The 22,706-nt window shown below is 34.2% G+C and overlaps 1 protein-coding gene across 4 annotated transcripts in view; it reads left to right on the top strand.

Moving 5' to 3' along the window:
• The window catches only part of CNKSR2 (connector enhancer of kinase suppressor of Ras 2), a 257,184-nt gene that overhangs the window by 74,388 nt on the left and 160,090 nt on the right, over positions 1-22,706 (top strand). For all 4 annotated transcript variants that reach the window (XM_060086861.1, XM_060086860.1, XM_060086858.1 and 1 more), the window contains exon 4: positions 806-893. In XM_060086861.1, coding sequence (XP_059942844.1) covers positions 806-893 — 88 coding nt within the window. The remainder of the gene's footprint in view (positions 1-805; positions 894-22,706) is intronic.

Raw genomic sequence — 22,706 nt, 5'->3', positions numbered from 1 at the left:
TGGCAAAACACTTGCTTGGGAAGACTGCTGCTGTCTATAACATTCTTGAAAATATAAACCTCGTACCAATATATATTATTTACATGCCAAGTTGTTTGAAAAGGGATGTGAAGTGATGTAAGTAATTGATTTGGTACAAATAAAAACCTACTTAAGTTCATAGAGGTGGTATATTAGTGTTTAACTCTGGGCTGTGGAGTCTGGAGTCAGACTTCCTGGGTTTGAATACTAGCTCCACCACTTACTAGTTTTCACTTAACCTTTCTCTACCTCACATTTCTTATATGTAAAATGGTAATAATAATAGTGCCTATCTTATAAGAGTTGTGAAAATTATTTGGTACATGTAAAACATTTAGAAAAGTAACTGGCATATAGTAAGTCCTCGGTAGGTGATAGCTGTCATTAGACTAGCTCTGAATTGTGACTATTTCAAGAAGACACTGGACTCAAAAATCTTACCTTCATTTGAAAATAAACTAAAATGTCTTTGCTAAAGCATGCCTTTTTGGTGTTGTTTTATTTTAGATGTAGTGAAGAGACCTCCTAAGAAGTACGAAAGAACTTTTAAATATTAAGCACTAAAAAAAGAGAAATTTGATGGAAAGCAAACATTTTTCTTGAATTCTCTTCCAAGCATTTTCCTCGATTTTCTTCCTTAAATATGTTCCGAATATTGTTTATCACTATGTAAACTTCAGAACAGTTCATTTCATATTATTCAAAATCTTATTTTAGGCTATTGTATTTGGGGAACTTTCAAAAGCTGTTCCTATTAATCACAGTTTTCCTTTTTCCTTTATAGATCACCATTTGCTGCTGTCACAGACTATTCAGTTACAAGGAATAATGTCATACAGCTCTGCTTGGAATTAACAACAATCGTGCAACAGGTATTAGCTGGAAAATTTTTCTTCAGTTAATTTATTAGCTATCTCATATTCTAACAATGAGAAGTACTTGTATTTACCAAGAGTTTATAAAATACTGGTTTGGGATTTTTCTCATTCAAAGACAAATGGTTCAAAAGAAACCAAATACATAATTCATTGGAAAACTATGCATATAGCCCAGTAAACAAGAGTTTTATTTATCAGCAGATGTAAAAGTAATCTGAACCTCCAGAGACAGCTTTATAATAAATAGGTCGGTTACTCTCACACTTTTAGTGGGGATGACTAAACTGTATGGCCTTTCACAAAATTAACTTAACCCATTTGAATAACCATCTGAGACTTTTGCTCTAAGACACCATTAGTTCCTTATTAGTACGACTATAGTTTCATTTATATAGGTATACATACAAACAAGTATACATAGTAGCCTTTAATTATCACCTTAATCATTTAAATGATCTATTTACATGACCCAGTTTTTTTACTTTGAATATTATTTAAGCCAGGGACTCCAAATCAAACGTGTTCAGTAGTGCAGCAGCTGATATAAATATCCTGGCATAACATATGGAGAAATGGTAGAGGAGTGAATTGACTAGTACATATCCTGCAAAAATTTGTTTAAATCTAATAACAAAACACCTCTGAGAGGTGTGAGGCTAGCAACCACCACTCTGTGTAAGCCTCATGTCAACCTATTGCTGCTACTGCTGCTACTTTCTCAGGGTGCCATTTTTTGTTAAACTATCCAGTGATGCAGAAATAGGGAAAGAGAGGATAAAATGTGATGATACAGAAGATTATTGGAGAAATTCATGATTGAATTTATCCTTCTACTCCCTGTCGTTTATGACGAGGGCTAATTTTCTTATATTGCCTGTATTTTCTCAAATAAGAAAATTTTTAATACAATCTTAAATGTTTCAATATATTTTCTGTTGTACCGTATAGATTTTATTAGCACCATTTCTCTGAAATTGCAGGTTTATAGAAAGGAGAGTAAGTTTATGACTTTTAATTGTGGAATACAGCAGACATTCATCAGGATTATATCGTAGCAGTAAGAAAGTCAGTAACTCACTGCTGTTAGTCACAAACATGGATGAAGATGATAAACATTTTATCAGCCTTGAAATGCTGTTGTCTCACTACATGTCTTCATATTTGTTATCAGTAAATTTTATTTCTGAAAGTCATAGATTTCAACTGGATATTAGGGAGAAGAGTGGCATTTTAAGGCAAAGGTCAGCAAACGTTTTCTGTGAAAGGCCAAATTTTAAGTATGTAAGGTTTTGTAGGCTTTAATGATATAGGCTATATGGTGTTTAATCCAACTATTCAACTGCAAAAGCAGCCGCAGACAATGTGTAAGTGAAATGAATGGACATGGTGATGTGCCAATAAAACTTGTTTTACAAAAACAAACAGCAGGTTGAATTTAGCCCTGGGCCACAGTTTGCTGACTCATGTTCTAGGGTTATGCTAGTCCAGTGTGGTTCGTGGGCCAGTAGCATTATCATCACACAGAAACTTGTTAGAAATTCAGATTCTTGGCACACACTCCAAATGTACTGTGGGGAATGCCCAGGAATCTGCATGTTTACTAGTTTTCCAGGTGATTCTGGTTCTCATACACTGTTCTGGGGCATAGGAATGAAAGAACAATAATATAATCTATGGGTAATTTTTCTTGTAGGTCTGTATTGTCAGTGACATTTCTTCAAAAATATGTTTTCTAAAGCTGTTTTTTTTAAGCCATTAAACTTGACCAGAGATTTGAGATGTGGGTAATAGACTATTAGTTTCTTCCCTTTTACCATGAGAGAAAGAAATTTTCTCTGCTTTAAGGATACCTACTGCACAGTATTTGTATGATAATCATTCATAGCACATTGGATATGTGTTCAGTAACAATCTATATGCTGACAGTCATAATAATACAATAATTATTATTATCCGCTACATGACAAGATCTGTGATAACTATTATATGTATTACTTAGGATTTTCATTTATACATGAGACCCAAGATAATTGAAATACTGTGGAATTAAATGGGAGAATTGAGTTTATTTTTCAACTTTTTAAACATGAGAAACTCATATGTATTGTCCATTCTATGAGAATACAATCCAACTGATGTCACCTTCTAAAATAATGTCATTTCCATGCATAATTATGACAGAAAGTGGGTGCTTTTAATTTCTTATGTCTCCTTTAAACATCTGGATCTGGATGGCCAGTTTAAGGTTAACTTTTGAGTAATTGGCCCACTCTTTGTTGCCTTGTAAACAAAGACTGCAATTCTAAATGGCAACTCTGATAAGTTTTCTTGAAAATCTTGAAGGAGAATCAGGTGTATTCATTTTCACTGAATTCATTCATACTTAATGTTTCCCATATCAAAAATAGATAAACAAAGTGATCTTTAAAAAAATTACCTTTCTTTTAACTTTTACCGTAGAGTGAAGTCAAAAATGGAAAGTTTTCTATGTTTAGAACTCACAGGTTCCAGAACATACCTCTGTCACGCTAACCTTCAAATGTTACATTACGAATGGCTGAAATGATTTTCAGTGACTTAAAATTTCCTGTAGAGGAATGTGCAGGGGTGGAAGTGCAGTTTTTGTAAGATAGGACTAACCCACCCATTCTGCTATTTTAAGAACCTACCATCTAAGTAACAAGTGATGCAGTTTTTGTTTCCAGAATATATGAACACCTGCTATAGACATCTACTTAATAGAAAACATATGCCATTCTGATATTGCCCTCAGAGGCTTGTTCATGCTCACAACAGGACCTTTTAACAGCTGCACTGTTTGGCTCAACATTCTCTTTAGGAATCTTACGTCAAGGCATAATGGGTTTAAGTTTTGCTATTTACAGATCAGGAAACATTAGGTAGAATAGAGAGAGAGATACTTTTACAGATTGAACTTTAAGTACATTCTGTCTTGACCAAATAATTGAAATACTCCAAGTATACTGAGGACGTAGAAGGACTTTCTGTACCCTCGACCACTGTACACTCTGTTTTGAAGAGGATGCCTTGCCCTTCTTGGGAAGAGGATGCCTTGCCCTTCTTGGGTAACAGAAACATTACCCATTTCTGTTTTTTTAAAGTTCAGTAGCTCGTAACATTTCTCACAGTTCCTTCTACCTCACCCTCATTTTCCCATCACATGTCCTGTTCCATGTGTCACCTTTAAGATGCTTTCAAACAGAAACTTCTCTGTATATGGGTGTTCTTGGTTCTTGCCTTGCCTACCCACTCCCAACATGTTACCTGACTTGATATCTTAATTCACTTACTTTAACCAGGTCTTTTATGTGGTACCTTAAAGGAAATATTAGATGTAAATTTCTCTCAATAAAATACATCTTCATGACATTCTGATGTAATCTACTTATAAGTATAGAATGGATCACTTTCAGACTAGTCATCCCAAAGCCCAGCTCCAATTCTGTCGCTTTCAGCAATTTTCCCCTAATTTCCAAATTGATTATAAATTCCTCTCTTTGGAATTCAAAGGACTCCAAGTAAGGTTCTAAGATAACTTCAGTTTTATCTTTTAGTACTCGTTTGTATCTTAATTGTACTCCAGTTCACGTAGATGAGTTATTATTGGTAAAATAGATCTTGCAGTTTCATCTTTTTATGTTGTGAGGCCTCCTCAGAACATGTCCCATATATCTTTTTATCGCTGCCTGTCAAAATTATGCCCCATCCTTTAAGGCCTCTAGGAAATGCCACCCCACTCATGAAACTTTCACTATTTCTCATAACTGTTTGTATACCCCCTACTTTGACCATTTATATTTAATCAACCATGGTTGATGTGGTTGGGATTAAATTAAATATACCACCTTGCTCTTTGTCTTCTATGTCTCCAATCTGGTCTTTGCTCTTTTTTCTGTATTAATTATTTTTTATGATTCCAGTTTGTCCCCTTTGTTGGCTTATCAGCTACAATTGTTTGTTGTATGAGCAAAGGTAGAAATCCCTTAAACTCACTTTACATGCATTTTACATCTTGCCAGTTATATTCTGCTGTGAATCATAATTATCTGACTTCCATTAGACTGTTATCTTCTTGAAAACAGGAACAATGTCGTGCTCATTACTTACTTGTTAAAATAAATTGACCTGAGCCCCAGTTATCCCATGTGGTTAGCACATACTCATTTATACTCTTCCAGAAAAATCTAGAATTAAATGCTTAAATCATTACTTATTTTTATTTCAACTCCTGTGTAAAAGCTGCAGTTCTGTCTCCGCTACTCATATAAAGAACCCCAGAGATATCCAGAGATACCCATCACTTTACATCTCAGTTTATTCATTAATTAAAATAAAATATTGATCCTCATAACCATTTTCCAGTGCTAGAATGAAAGTGAACAAAACTTCTGAAACACTATGCTGTTATATAACACTAACAAAATATATTTTTTTAGAGGAAACTTAATTGTAGGCATGATATGAATGTTTGTAAATCATCTCTTAAATAATCTATTATTTTTCTACTGTTGTGTGATGTCATATCTTTGGGACCAAGTCTTTCTGGGCTCTGTGGTCTGTTGCTACCTATCTTGGCAATAGGAATGAGGATGGTAATTAAAATGATGAAATAAAACAGTTAAGTGTTTGCTTCTTGATGATGAAACTACAGGTGATTTTAGTTTATTTAGACTACGTTTCTGTATTTTTCAGATTTTCTAAAATGAATTTGAGTTATCAGAAAAACATAAAATGAATGCTATGTACATTGAAGAAATACTACTTTCAGTTTGATGAAAGAGCACAGCATAGATGAATACTTATTATATTTTAAAATAAATTACGTAGTTTACAAACAGTCAGTGTCCATCTAATGGTCTCATTCAGCCATTAAATACACACTAATCATCTCATTCACTTGGAATTGTATGCAGTATCTAAAGATAGAATTAAACTTAAGCTGCCAGTAAAAGAGGCCAACTTGAATAAGCAAAGTGTAGATTTAAAAAAAAATATCTAGGGCATGCATTTATTACCAGGCTTTCAAGAAATCTCATCTGAACAGTTATGATGATAGTCATGCTTTGAAATATGCTGTACTTCAAATTATTTTCACTCAACTTTAATTATTTTTATTCCCTTTGAGCAAGATGAGATGATCAATATCTAAAAATAAACTGTCACAAATAGCTTTTTTTCCCTTCTTAACACAAAGGAGTGGTACTATGGAGTAAGTGGAAAGTGCTTCTTGATATTGGCTATTTATATTTAAAGTAATGCAAACATTAGAGGAGAAAGAGAAATTTCTTTTAACAAGCTCTGTTTGGAAGAATTGATTTAATCTTACTGTATCTGTTTTTCTTATTTCCAGATGTGATGGGTTTAGACAGTTATAGTTGAAGTCTTTTAAAGAGATTCTTCCCCCCAACACCTCTTCCCCACATAAGGTATAATAACACATTTGAGAAAAAAGGGAAACTGGTTTTAAAATCTTAAATGGGAAGAATTCTCACAAAGAACTGAAGCTTCAGATATTTAGAGCACTGTCAGCACCTGAAACAGAAAAATGAGACAGGTACCCACGCACTTCTTGTCAGCATTGAAATAATTGCCATGATGCCTACCCTAATGAGTATCAGCTTAACCTAAAATTATTCTACTGCACCATTTAAAATTTTTTCCAGTTCAAACACAAAAAATGATTAATTAGATTGTCACTAGTTAAGAAATGGGTGCAAAAGTATCGGTTTGCAAGGTGAAACTTTGGTGGAACTTAGAATACTTGGGGCAATGGACGGAGGGTGGGGACAATGAGTACTGGGAGATTTGAGGCTTAGCCCTGTTGTTTCATGAGCATTTCACCTTGGACAAACCATCTATAAACAGAAATAATTCTATCTATTATTGTGAGAATCAAATTAGATGTATTAAAAATGGTTCACAAATGTGAAGTGAAAGACAAAAGTAAAGTAATATTAATTATAAAATGGATGAGAAAAAGACTTGATACAAAGAACTAGAATAACAAGTTTGTTTTAAATAATAAATGTACACAGATTTTTTTCTCCATTTGGTGTTAGTTTTCTTCAGCTGCATATACAGTGAAGGAGATACTGAGAGAAAAATTTCAACATGTGAAACATTTTAAATCAGATTTTGAACTGTTAAATGCAGAGTGAAAACTTCCTTTTTTGTTTATTGAAAAATTTTTTAAATTTAATTTGTAAGTAAACTTTTTATTTTGAGATAGTTGTAGATTCACATGCAATTGTAAAATGAAGACTTTCTTTTAAAATTCAAGTTCTGCTGATATACTCTTACCTGAAATGGTCCCTTCTAAATTATATATTATAAAATGTTCTTGTGTTTTCTCATGGGCTTGCTCATTTTTCACCCTTTTAAGACTCATTTTTCCATGTCCTTGAGTTGAGTATCACTGATTTTCTGGATAGTGTTCGAAACATACTTCTTTCCCTTACCATTCGCAGCTTAAAGTTAGAAAAGAAAAAGATCAATAGTCTTTCACCTAAGATGGTTATAAATAATTTTTGAGAAGAAAAAATGCAAAGAAAAGAGAAATTTTAGAAACCTTTCTAAAAACATCAATCTATTTTAAATATGTGATTTTTACCTACTGCATGGTCAACAATTTCCTTTCCCACCCTCTAAAATTTGAAGAAATAGCATGTACTGTTCAAAAAATTTTAACTGAGAGAATCTTCACCGAGAACTGGAAGTTTTTTTAGATGTTGAAAGAGAGCTTATATGGTCCTAGCTTGTATTCGTTCCATTGATGTTGTATGCCATCTGTGTAAAGGTTTGTATGTAGCACACTCTATACTCCTCTAATTATTTTCTATATTTTTTAAAATTATAAAAGCAGTGTAATGTGCTTTATAGAAAAATTTAGAGTAATGAAAAGAAAAAAAACATTGTTTGTAATCTTTCCACCCAAAGAAAACGCCTGTTATCATTTTGCTTGTTTTACTTGCTATTTTGCCTGTTTTCATCTACATACACATGTATATTTTCAAAATGGTCTGTTTCATTTAGTATTGTGCCATAATTTTTTTAAATTTTACTGCATAGTTATTAGGTCTTTTGTCCTTTAAAAAGTTTATAAAATAATAATACTCGTTAATTTGAAAAATACAGAAAACTATAAAGAAGAATAGTTACTGTCATCCCAGCTTAAGCACCAGAAACAACTGTGCCACTGATTTGGTCTTTCCTTTAATAAATGTCTTTACTTAAGTTGTTATTCTGACTTTATGACAGTTCATTTGTTTGATTTTTTTCCCCATATTTACCTGTCTGATGTATTTTGTTCCTTTCTAACTCTTTGTTCAAGAAAATGGAAAAAATAGTCTTCAAAGGTCAATAGTGGAAATGGTTCTTTTTGATGGACATCTTCCTCTAAATTATGTGTGTGTGTGCTTTCTAATCACTTTTGTTACCTTTACACTGTTTTAAATACATATCAGTAAAAGTAAACTATTTATGAGTTATTCTTTAAATATACATTTTAAAATAAAAATATAAGTGAACATATTGAGTATATAACCCTTTTTAAAAAATATTCCTGCTTGAATTTAATCTAACCTGTTTTATCTTAATCGGGTTGTTATTTACTCAAGGTACATACCCAAGAGAAAATAAGAGCTTTTTTAGGACTTAATTGAACTGGTATTTGTGGTTTAAACTGTTAGGGTGTGTATTTTTAAATAGTAAAAAATTAAAATAAAAGATTACAGAATTTTGTAAAAATAGCCTTAGAAATGATTTTTTATATTTTATTAAGGATTTAAGCAAGAAAATTTAGCCTATGAGTTTATTGACAATAGCTATCATATTTTACTTTATTATGTTTTATCTATATGAATATTACGTCCTTTACCTTCCTAGTTGACACTTTATATTATTTACTCTTACCTTTTATGGCAAAATAGGTTAGTGGGCTTTGACATAAAGTAGATCTGAATTCATTATGGCTCTGCTCTTTACAAACTGTATGAACTTGGACAGATTACTTCATATCTCTGATAACTCTGTCTTTATTTGTAAAGTGGATCACCAACCACCTTGTTGGATTATTGTAGGTGAATTTAAGTGACTATTGGAAATTGATCTAGTTCATGATCTGGCATTTTAGTGGGAGATTAATAAATGGAAATTTTAGTTACCTTGTATAGCAAAAGATCTTTGGAAACTCTAAGCTCAGTTAGTTTGTTGTTTCACACAATTTAAAGGAGTGATTCTCTGCTTACTTTTGGTACTGAGTGGCAATGAAGAAAGACCTGTTTCTACAATGAGTGATTTTTTTTTAAAGAATTTTGGTTTAATTTCGGATGCTTTTTAGAATTTAAGGCAAATTGGTAACTATATATGCTTCATATTCTGGATGATATTTTGAAATGTCCATGTTCAAATGGAATACAGAAATTAATTTTGGTTACTTGTGAATTTGCCATCCCTATCCACATATTCAAGCAACCTAGAGTTGAAAATGGAAAACTCAAAACCTGTAAAGGTAAAAGGCTAGTGTATAATAAATAGTCAGTCTTACAGAATGTGTGTTGTAAAAGGGATATTAAGATTCAAGTAGTAGTGAAATACATGTAAAGTTCTAAAATGGGGATATAAATTATACTGGGGTAGGCAGGCTATATTCTGTGGTTCATGTAGTAAGTATTAAACCATATGAAAACTCAGCCAGGATAGTCTATCATTCATCTCAAGCACAGCTTTAAATATTATTTTTGCTATATTTTCAGGGTTAGTGTTTAAGCCTTCCTGAATCAGACATTCTAGGTGACCTGAAAAATGGACTTGGGCTCTTGGGATTTGAAACTGGTACATTTCAGACCAAAAACGAGGACAAACTTTATATGTAATTTTTAAACAATACGAATTACATTACTTAGCATACCTGTTGAAGGCAATATGAAAGATACTGTTTTTTTATTTTATATTTAAGCGATATATTTTAGTTCAATGCTCAGTCGTTTAAGTTTTCTTCAGTTGTTTCGGTTGATGATGAATAAGCAAAGCCATTATCTTTTTAAACTTTTCTTATAATCCTAACGTAATGAATCAGGAGTTAGATATAGAACTATTAGGCATAGTACCCAGATAGCTTGAGGACTTTTTTTCTGAAGACAAATATAAAACTAAAAACATATAGAATTTGCAAAGCTGAGATTATGCTGTGTGTATATGCCTGTATCCCTTTGAAGGCCTAGAATATAGCATTATAATCAGAATAGATATAAATGCACAAACAGAGAGAAAGAGAAATCCTTATTCTTGATGTTAAAAAAAACCATGATTATTGGTATCTGCAAATTTTCTGAAGGCTCAGACTGAGAGGTAAAGAAGAGTGATGAAATTATTACATGATAATAAGACTTTAGGAAAGCATCTTTCTGACACTTTTTTTGTGAAAAAAACTTTAAAACTTACTATATATTATATAAAAATTAAATAGACTGTTTTTATAGGCTTATTCTTTTACAAACCTAGACTATATTGCATGTTATCTGAGCATCTTACCAAAACACTTTTAAAGATGTAGATAGTATCACCATTAATAATAACAGAAGAACTAGATATGTGGTGTAGTATACTAATCAAATTCTTTTAGATAGCAAATGACAGGATACTGTTTCTCAGACATCTGTTTTGTCACTATTACATTTCTAAATTTATGTAATATTATATATATACACAAAAGAATGCATATCATATATATGTTATGAAGCATAAGAATAATCAGATACTCATAAATTGGCCATTTAATTTAATAACTAGAACATTACCAACATTTTCTTAGTTATAACTGTGCTCCTCCCCATCTCATTACCCTGCCTCTTCTCAGGGTGTTTTTTTTTTTCATAAAATAGTTGCATACATTTTCTAAACATCTCATTTAGTTATGCTTGTCTTTGTGCTTTATAAAAATAGTATCACTCTGCATATTACTTTTTTCACTTGATGTATTTCTGAACTCATTCATGTTTTGTTTAGTCACTGTAGTTCATTCACTTTCACTTCATATAATACTTAATTGTGTGTATATACTCCAAAGTGTATCCATTCTCCTGACCATGAATATTTGAATATATACTCACATTTAATTATGTGTGTAGGAGGGTAATTGCTGACTTATACAGTATACACATGCTCATCTTTACAAATGTACCACATCCTGTTCTCAAAGTTTTATTGCTTATTTATGTAATGTACTTTCATTGTCTTCCTACCTTCTGAATTACTATATTTTGTCTTATTATGCAGCTCATCTTTTGAGAGGCTTTTAAAATTTTCTCACAAAGACTCCAAGAAGATAGAACTTTTACCATTATTGCTATATTATATATAAGGAAACAGATGTAGAAAGATGGGTTAGGTGATTCTTAACCCTTGTAGGTGGTCAGTTTTTCAGAAGAGAATCCCTGATATGCTCCCATTTGTAATGTACTGTGATGATTCTTTTTTTTTTTTTTTTGCGGTACTTGGGCCTCTCACTGTTGTGGCCTCTCTCATTGCGGAGCACAGGCTCCGGATGCACAAGCTCAGCGGCCATGGCTCACGGGCTTAGTTGCTCCGCGGCATGTGGGATCCTCCCGGACTGGGGCACGAACCCGCGTCCCCTGCATTGGCAGGCGGACTCTCAACCACTGCGCCACCAGGGAAGCCCTGTGATGATTCTTTTTAAAGAATCAAGCCAAAAGTAATACTAATCCATTTAAGAAAAGATTTGCAGTGGTGAATGCAAGTTGTCTGCCTTTTGCACCTCTGTGTCTCCAGTGCCTGGCAAATAAATGTCTGTTGAAAGAATGAAAGGATTAATTTTCCCCTTAAAATTTCACCTAAAAAAGGGTTACAGGATTTTAAATGTAGCTGCTGTAACTCATTCTGATGCTGATGAAAACCTGAGAGAGAACTAAACAGAAAATAGTTTTTTCAAAGTTGATAAAATCCAGATATATCATGATTATTACAGATACAAAATTAGTCCTTAAAATTTTAAGGCTGCTTTTTCCTATTTCTTCTCATTTTAATGCTTGTAACTCCAGGGAGATGAGTTGGGAGAGACAGTGGTGATGGCACCAGTCTCCTTGTGAAACTGGTAATGAGCTAGTGAATTGGGGAGGGGAGGAGAAAGGAATTATTGTGGAGAGGATCAGAAGCTTGGAGGGGAGGGCTGGTTTTGGAGCTAAAAAAGGTTCCTATTACTGTCCAGTCTGCTTCCCACCCTCTCCAAATAAATCCATGTGTGCATTTCCGAGTAGCATTTAGAATGCTTTTGTAGCTTAAAAATTCCAATTTTGATCTGATAGCAAATTTAGAAACCTGAGCCCTAAAGGAATATAGAACATGATGTTACTGGACTATGCAATGCCATAGCAGGAGTTATCAAAGTACCTAAAGGGAAAAATCAAAAGGTTTGATTAGGTAACTTTATTGGTTCTGGTTCTGCAAATATTTTCTTGTGTATCTTGCTCTTATTTAAGTGCTATCTGCAAAGTTTTTAGTGCCTTTTGAAATGTCTACCCTAGCACTATTCAGCAGTTATTAATACCATAACTATTAATTTCCTTTTCAATGTCTCACTGTTTTCCACAGCCCTCCTCACGCCACTAAATATCTCACTAGGCCTCCTGTTTCCTCCCATTTAAAATGTCTGCACAAATGTTCTCCTGCCCTGTCTCCCCACAAAGATTCTGAACTGCCTTTTAAAATTGAAATGTATTCGGCCGTTGGCTCTTCTGTTCATCTTTTTAACCCCTCCCTCAAACCATATCATCTGGATAAATCCTATTCCTTATGACATTTAAAAAGTATTAGCAAGAAAAAAAGGGCTATATAAAGTGTAATAGGCAGGCAATAGTATCATTACTATTTTGAGGTTGGCAAAATGCTTTTACAACACGTTATCAGATTTGTTCCTCACAATAATCAGGTGAAATAGGTAGACCAGATATCATCCCAACTTTGTAAATGAGTAAATGGAATTTTAGAGAGGGACAGTGACATAGTCAGTTAGTGACATGGCGAGGACTTAGTTCCAGGTGCTTTGACATGGTTTGTAATACTTCTTGCTCATTGTTTCTCAAGTTTGGCCTCATCTTAGAATCAAGTAAAGAACTCTTTATTTAAAAACACTGATATCTGGGTCCCATCCAAGACCTATTAAATTAGACTCTCTGTGGTGGGGTTGTAATCAGTATTTTTTAAATGATACCTCAGTTGATTCTAATGTGGAGCCAAAGTTGATAACCACTGTGTTATAGCCACACTTTACTGGTTTAGTATGAGATGAACGTGAGGTGGGAAGAAAATGTATGTGATCAAGAACAGTGTTTACCAATGGTTGGTCCATGGACCATGATTCACCCAGGGAAGCTTGCTAAACATGCATATTCCCTGGGCTTCACCACAGCACGGTATGAATGACTGAGAACTATGGATCAGGAGGTTCAGCTATTGATAGGTGATATCAGCCCAGAGCCCACACTTTTATAAAAGACACTAGTTAAAGTTTTGAATTTACAACTGTAGTTATCAATTCATAGTCTATCTGTGCTGTACATGCATATCCAAAGGGATTAGACTTGTCCTTTGTTTTTTTTTTTTTTTTTTTTTTTTTTTTTTGCGGTATGCGGGCCTCTCACTGTTGTGGCCTCTCCCGTTGCGGAGCACAGGCTCCAGACGCGCAGGCTCGGCGGCCATGGCTCACGGGCCCAGCTGCTCCGTGGCATGTGGGATCTTCCCGGACCGGGGCACGAACCCATGTCCCCTGCATCGGCAGGCGGACTCTCAACCACTGCGCCACCAGGGAAGCCCTAGACTTGTCCTTTGAAACATCAGATATAAATTATTAACAAAAATGGTCATTGTGCATTTGTAATAAGGGGAGAACCAGTGCTAGAAACTAATGTGGTGTCAACAGACAGAGGCAGGAACTAGAGTTACTAAAACAGGAAGGAATAATAACAACATTTTTAGCATTTATTATGAATCATATTATGCCTTACATGGATTATATCATTGAATCATTACACAAAATCTATGACATAGATTTTCATACTTACATAAGATGAACGCAGCAAATCAAAGAAAATATAGAGCTAATAGTTATAGGCACTGATTTTCTGAGGCATTTTGCCCTGCTGCCAAAGTAGTTTTTAATAACCCAGGCCTCTTGAGTTGGGTCAGAATAACCACCAACATCAGATAGGTAATTCAGATTAAATTAGGCCCTAACACAAGTGAAATAATGGATTGAAATTGTAATTGATAGTGGCAGGTTGAAGAACTAGTCAGAATTAAGTAATTAGGACAAGTGAGCATGAATCAAACTTTAAAAAATGAGGCAAAAATTCTCTAAAATACAAGATGGGAAAAGACTAGATTTGCATGAAGGTAGCAGAATGTAATCTGAGGTTAATTGTGAATTACATTGTGTGAGGAGTGATATAGCACCTCATATTTCCTGAAATGAAGAGGTACAGTATGTAAAATTCATAGAATAGTTATTGCATTAAACTCTGCGTTGGTTAGGTCTTCATTTGCTTGAGTGTTCTATTTTTCCCTCTTTTCTTTTATGGAGGATTGTATCAGTCAAAGTAAGCTAGATTATGCTGTACTAACAACCTGAAAATGTTAGTGGCTTTTAATAATACTCATGTCCAGTGCTCATGTTCCATGTCCATCCTGGGTTGCTATAGCTGTTTTCCACATCCTCTTCACTTCAAAGCTCAGAGTAGCCACTTCTTGAACACCGCTGGCAGAGGGAAAAGAGAGCATGGTGAACTATGTACTGGTTCTTAAAGTTTCTGCATGGAAATAAGACATAGCACTTTGGCTCACATTTTGTTGAACAAAGTAAGTCATAGATCCATGGCCAACATCAGTGGCTCCAGGAAGTTTATTTTTCCCTTAAAAAAAGAAAGTATATATTTAGAAATCATAATACAAATCTGCTACAGTAACGAATCTCTAAACAATTCCATACTAGAATTTTAAGGACAACAATGTTTATTTGAATATAAGGAAAGAGCCAATAAAATTAGGTGCTGAAATTTTAAATATCAAGAAAACAGCTTGGTAAAGGTTGAATTTGAAGAATTTCTTCTTTTCCCTCAATAGTGTGTTTGTATGCATGTGTGTGTCTCTTGGTATTTTAAGTATAATCTACTGGAATATGGGGTGGTAGGTTTGGTGGGAGGGGGAGACTTCTCGAATCTTTCAAAGCATAAAATTCTGCCTTATAATCACTCAGTGTTATGACTAGGAAACACTAAATGGATACTGATTCTGTGTAATATCTATTTTGAAGGTGTACCACGTTAAGCCTAGATTTGAGCTAGTAGTATTACTCGGACAATTTAGTATTTGCTAGGACTTAAATATCTTATCATCATCAGTGATCTATAAATATTTATTGAGTGCCCAGGTAAGTGGCACTTTTTCATATGTTGGACACAGTTACTGAAAAGAAATGGTTTCATTTTGTCCAAGAAAGTGCATTCTAAGTAGATAAAAAGGACAAAGATACATGAGCTTAAGGAATTTTTTAAACTAATACTTAGAATTTGTTTCACATATACTATAACTTTCATTTATTTTCTGGCAGCCAAGTGTATGATCTTGAATTGAAGAATTAATGTTTAATTTATATGTTTATTTGTAATGGGGTGTGGTATTTATCTTTGCTTGAACTCTTTAGCTGAATTTGTCACAAGGGAAAAATTGTCTCCCAATTTTAGACCCTATAGATATTCTTTTCATTGTGATATATTAGATGGTCATTACAGTAAGTAACTTGAACATGTGGAAGCTAGAGAGACTTACAAAGAAATTTTAGCTTCATTGAATGAATATAAAATTCTTGATATCTTTTGCATAATATGAATCTTCATGCTGAGAAAGGCCCAATTATTTTTGTTGAAAATATCTGCTGAGACCATGCAGATTAAAGTTTAAAACCAAACTCATGTTTAAAGTTATTTTAAAACTGTGAAACTCTATTTTTGTACAAAATAGGAGTATGAAGAGACTAAGTGTACTCTACTGGTTTGTATAGCAGTTAGTTTTGTTTTAAAAATATGGCTTTAAAAGTTTCATTTTTTTACACCTAACCTATAAAACCAGTGTTAAATATTTACTGTGGAATATGAAAATAGAGAATCAATGGAAGAAAATAATCATAACTGATAAATTCACATTTTATTTATAGAGTGTACAGAGCACCTTGAGAAATTAAAGAGACAGTGCAGTTGAATATAAGATTCCTTCTTTGAAAATATTGACAATCTAATGGGAAAGACTAAGACTAACAAATAGATTACTGTTGGAAACATAAAATATGTACAGTTAGTAGTTATCTGATTGGCCATTCAAAATCATTTAGGTCTTGACTCAAGACATGCAGAATAAACAAGCTTGGTTCATAATGGGAATTAGCTCATTCACTGCCCCTTCAGGTTGTCAAAACAAAGCTATTAAAGTTACAGGATCACAATCTCACTCTAATGAGTTTTCTAGTCAATGGTACATTGACTTGACATTTTTACTTTTTATGCCTTTTGACAGTTCAATCTTGAAAAGCCTCAGTGGTTTTTGGATTTGTTGGAGAGCCATTTAGATGCTGAAAAAAACAATCAGACTCACTTCTGCTTGTACCCCCAAGTCTCTATATGCTAAAAGATTCATTTCCACACCCATTCAACTGTTGGAACATTAGTCTTTCATTGTCAATTGGAAGGCAAGAGTGATTAGAGTCAAATGGGGTTTAATTTTAGATGACCTCCTGGGGGAGAACTGGAGCAGAATTTTGAAGAGGAATATGATCCAAGATGCAGAAGAATATGGTTATGTTCACCAACAGAAAGACTAAGATGGCCTCTAAGGTCGTGCCCACCCACACATTCTCCTCCCATTCTTTGTTAATGGCACTTTTTATATTACAACTTGTAACCTTATTTAACCTAATGAAAATCTTAGCCAATTCTTTTAAAAACTGGTCATTTTTAAATTTCAACAGATACCATCCTTCATGAACATTCTTCTTATTCCAAAATAACATCAGAAAGACAAACAAGTATGTGGTCATTGAGTCAGTCACAATGGTGAAGGGATTGCCAAGGAGGTAGTTGTGGGGTTATTGTACCTCTGCCTTGTTTGCCAAGAACATTTATCTGAAATTAGAATTAAACTATGGTGTTTTGATAACACGTTCAGGAAGGATGTCGATGCCCGTCTATTCACCGTGGCCATTCTTCTTTGCACTCGGGACACTCAGTCAGCTTTCTGTCTCTGATGAATCTTAATTTAGTTTGGACTTTTATCTTTCATCCATTGCAAATCTTTTATCACTGGCACTGCTTTCTCTGTGCCCACAAAGCTATGTGATGGGTACTTTGGATTCATTTTCATGCTTTTCCATATATTACCTTACAGAGAGAATTGGGGTCATTGTACTGTGTGGCTACTGTCGATGTCATAGTAGACTGGAATCTGCCCTTTGCTGAAGGAAAAAAAAAAACTGAAGGATCTGGTTAATGACTGGGAATTAAATCCCTTTATGTTTTCTTCCCAGATATTGCTTTTACTGTTATTTGTTTCTTGGTAAATGGCTTCTCCAACTGTTGGATGGACTATAGTATATTTCTCTAGACCTGCACTGCTGTCTAACATGGTAACCACTAGCTGCATGTGGCAATTTTTGGGGGGTTTTTGGCCGCACCTCACATCTTGCGGGGTCTTAGTTCCCCGACCAGGGATTGAACCTGGGCCACGGCAGTGAAAGTGCGGAGTCCTAACCACTGTACTGCCTGGGAATTCCCTGCATGTAGCAGTTGAAATGTAAATTTAATTAAAATTAAGTAAAATTATAAATTCAGTTCCTCATTTGCACTAGCCACATTTCAAGTGCTTAATAGCCACACATGTCTAATGACTATTGAATTAGATAGCACAGACATAGAATATATTATTATAACTCTATTATCACTATAAGTTGTATTAGATATGTCTCTGTGACACCACTTTCTCCATTTACTCCTGGCCACACAACTAACTCTTCCTCCATCTGGCTCTTAAACATAAGCATTGTCTGATCTTGTCCTTAGCTATCTTCTCACTACACATATTCTTTTTTGATGAATTCATTGTTGTTTGTTTTTCTTGTACCTTTAATTGTCTCTTTAATGTAAATATTTCCCAGATCTGGTTGTGTTCTAGATCCACTTCAGCTTTTTCAGCTACTTGCTGGACAGCTTTGTATACGTCCTCTCAGCAACTTCTAATTTTATATGCCCAAAATAGAATTATTTTATTCTCCCTAAATTCTCTCCTCCTATCATCTCTACAGTGTTATTCATCCATTAGGCCTGGGGTAATGTTTAACTTTCCTCTCCCCATTATTCTCTGTATCTAATGAATCAGTTGCCCAGTTCACTCATTCCTGGCTACATGTATGTCATCCACCTCTTCTCATCTCCCCTTCCACCATCATAACCTCAGTTCAAGTCCTAATTACATATCACGTTTTCTATTGAAAAAGTATTCCGACTGACCTCCCTGCCTCCAGCTTTTCTCCCTTCCGAATCCATGCCTTCTTCCTCATCATTTTCATAAAACATGTTTGATCACATACTTCCCATACTCACACATCTGTGAGCACTCCCTTATAGCAGAGTAAAGAGCATACTTATTCATCCTCCCTAGAGTTGAAATGTCTGCTTGGTATGTCTAGAAAGGTACACAACTTTCCAGGTCTCTTCCATCTGAGACCTGGCACCAAAGTTACTCCTGTAACTAAAGGAAAGGAACAAGAGGAAAGGAACTATGAGAAAAGGAGCAAGAGATGTCTATTTGAGTTGTTAAGCTAGACCAGAGAGTTTGAACTCTGCTCCCACGCCACCCCACCTCACCCCTGTATCCCCCCAGCACACACACACACACACACACACACACACAAACACATACACACACGTTTATCATTCACATTGTTGTTTAACACCAACCATGGCACTAGGTAAGCTACCCTGACTTCAACCTCGCCCAAATGAAAGTCACAAGAAGTTGTCAATCGACTGAGTTAAGTCTTTGCTACCCTAATAGAATGGGTCTTCAAAATAGATTGTTATACAAAAATAAAGCTTTTATTCCCTTTAAAACAACAAAATTCCTCCAGCCTATCATTAGTAGCTCTCCACAATATGACATTTTTTTCTAAGCTTTCTTTCTCACTGCACTCACCCCACATACCTTACACTCCAGCCAAATTGCTTTGCTTACTCCTGATTGTGCCTTTGTTCAGTGTGTTCACATAATTTGGAACGATCTTTCCTCATGAACCCCCAATTTCCAGATTTAAAAGCTATTTAAGGCCAGCTAAAATATCATCTCCTCCAGAAGGTCATTCCAGAGTTAACAAGTAAGGATTTATCTCCTTTTTTGGGGGATCTTCTGTTAGCATTTATCTTGTTTAACTTGTATTATTATTTGAATAGTTTCACCTACTTCTCTACTAAATAATGAAATAATGGCCAAGGACCAAGTTTAATTTATCTTTGATCACCCAATAGTCCCTGACAGTGAATTGCATTTAGAAGATGCCAAAAAAAAAAAAAACCTTTTTGGTGAATGGTATTGTGACTTGAGTGAATGAATGAATGAATAAGAGTATAACACTAACTCATTACATGAATTAATCACTGAAGCAGCATATGAAGAAATTTTGATACGTTAATAATAGAATATGTGAAGTATTCATTATGCAAGTACCATTATCAAAGGATTGCATAGATGGATTATTTAAATATTACTTGTAAGCAAAGCAATATTTTTTATATTATTTGTATAAATGTACTATAATATATGTTCTAAAAAGATACAGATGAAAATTTATAGCATTTATAGTTATAAAGTTCCATGGAATAGTATATAACATTAGAGACATACACTATTTCTCTTCACTCTCTCTTTATGTATTCAATATTAATAACTTATGTACTGTTCTTGTGACTATCTATAATACACGGTTGATGAGAAATATTACTTGTACTGAGCATCCTAATCCCCAGGTGACAAAGTATTCAACATTTATGGTAAAATATATGATGGAATTTTTTTATGTATTCTGCTCAGTATAGCAACTGGATCATTGTTTCACAGAAAGGGTAACTGATTATGATCCTGTGTGGATGATCTTATTTTGCTAAGAAAAAAAGGGATCAAAATTGAAGAAACACTCCTCTTTTTTATGAATATTGTCATATTAGGAATTTAGGGCATTTAAATGTGCATCACATGGTTTGTATAAGCATTATATGTAAAAAGGATAAAGAAGAAATAAATGCAAGTGTTATTTTGCATGTACAGTAAAAGACAGCATGAGCTACTGAAGAAAATTCCTGGGAGTATATGGTGGCATAGCTCTAAATCCAATTTTAAAAATCTAAATTTAATCCTAACCTAAAAATAACTAGAACGTCAGAGGTGTACCTTTCCATAGTATGAATAAGTTCATAAAATGGAGATTTCTCCATATGCAGTGCGATTTTATTTTTAAAACTTGGGGTATGACCTTTTGGGAAAAGATTTGGCCCTAAGTTGTAACAAAACCAACACTTCAGAAGCAAATACTTTAAAATCACAATTTGATGGAAATAAAATAACTTACTGATAAGATGACTCCCTCAAAGTACCTAAGGCTGTATAAATATTTAGCATGATAAAATGAACTCCAAGAAATTATAGCTTAACTAAATAGCACATAGTCATTTAGTTTCTATTCTTCTCCCTAATATAAAGCAGCAGGTTAATATGTGCTTTTTGTGTTGTTCTGCTTTATTGTTTTGTTTTTGCTGTGTCTCAACCTTTGTGAAAGCCTTTGGTTTTCAATAATGAAGAGGCATTCTGGCTGAAAGAAGGTAGAGATACAGACAAGTAGAAGGCAGTATTCAAAGTAGTAAGCTATTTAAAGAGAAATAAGTTTACTAGCAGGAAAAAAGAAAAACCAATCAATAAATTGGGGGAACGTGTAACAAAATCACAAAGCTCTGAGAAGCTGAGAACTGTTTAGAGTGAGCTAGCAGATACTGTTTTTTAAAGCAGTTTACTGTTTTATGGATTCTATATATTTGATCATTTTTGGTTTGATTTGGTTTGGTATTCTTCTATCACATGACATCCTATAAAATAGAATACATGTTTCTCAAAATATTATCTTTATCAAAATCATCTTGAGGACCCGTACTCTGGATCTACTGAATCTCTATTTCTGGGGATGGACCTGGGGATCAGCATTTTAACCCACTGCCCAAGTGATTCTCACATGTATACAGAAGTAAAATCTGAAAAATCACTGCAGTAGCTTAACTGTGTTTGGGTGTACTTTCATTGCTTTTGCAGTAATGCCTTTATTTTCTTTGCCTAAAAGACCTACTTTTTCTAAGACCCAATTAAAAGCCACCTGTCCTGATTTTTTTTAAGGCAAAGTTAAAGTTGTTTCCTCCTCTGCTTCCCCAGCCCCATGATCCTGCCTTTATTATAGTAATTATTGGTGTCCCAAGTCTTAGTGCATATTTAAGCTTTAATAACTTCACATATATAAATATGGTACAAACATCATTTGAATTTTAATTATTTCCATTTCTTTTTTTTTTTTTTTTTTTTTTTTTTGCGGTATGCGGGCCTCTCACTGTTGTGGCCTCCCCCGTTGCGGAGCGCAGGCTCCGGACGCGCAGGCTCAGCAGCCATGGCTCCCGGGCCCAGCCGCTCCGCGGCACATGGGATCCTCCCAGACCGGGGCACGAACCCGCATCCCCTGCATCGGCAGGTGGACTCTCAACCACTTGCGCCACCAGGGAGGCCCTATTTCCATTTCTTTTACAATCATTTAGTTTTATTTCAAATGGTAAGTTTTTAATTTTAATATTTGTGTGTGACAGTTTTTTAGACCCATGGAAATACTCGGCCACCTTAGTCACCTGATGTAGCTCCCTTAGACTTTATTTTGTGGGGTCATCTCAAAATTGTCAAGTATGCATCAGTACTTCATTTCTTTGAATAATATTAAGGCCAGGATCACAAATGTAATCCTTTTATTCACTGAGGAGGAACAGCTGATGAAAGTTTTTACAAAGTTTGAAATTTGACTTGCACAATGTATAGCCCAACACAGTGGTTTTGTTGAATTTTAATAAGAAATATATTAATATTTTTAAATTTTAAATAATTGACCTTTCATATGTTGATTTGTGTAACTTCATGGCATTTATACTTCTAAAGTTATTGAAACTTAAAACTGCATGGAGACTGTAGAATTCTACATATTTTAACTTATTTGTGTGAATGCCTATCTCCTTAAACTGCACTTCTCTAAGCCATGTTTTATTCATCCTTACATCCTTAACACAGGTGATTAATATTTGCTGAATCAAGAGGAAAAGTACATTTATTATACATTATCCAATTGGTTTAATATATTCAATATTATTAAACTGTTACTAAATATATTTAGATACATTTAGTATATTTAAAATTTAGCTTCAAACATATTAATATACTTAATATTTAGTAATATTTACTGTTTCCATCCATTACAGTTATCCTTTTAGATGCTCAAATTGCTCCATCTCTGGCCAGTGAGAATCTCTTCATGTTGGCTTCTGAGTCCTACTGACACAATATTCATAGTCTTTAATAGCTTCTTTCTATCTTGTGTCACAATATAATCCATGCTCCTCTTGTATAGTTCCTATCCCAGATCTGGTATTAGCCATTTTTCAA

The sequence above is a fragment of the Mesoplodon densirostris genome, chromosome X (genome assembly GCF_025265405.1).
Source record: "Mesoplodon densirostris isolate mMesDen1 chromosome X, mMesDen1 primary haplotype, whole genome shotgun sequence".
Classification (NCBI taxonomy): Eukaryota; Metazoa; Chordata; class Mammalia; order Artiodactyla; family Ziphiidae; genus Mesoplodon; species Mesoplodon densirostris.
This window is presented reverse-complemented; position numbering and strand designations above follow the sequence as displayed.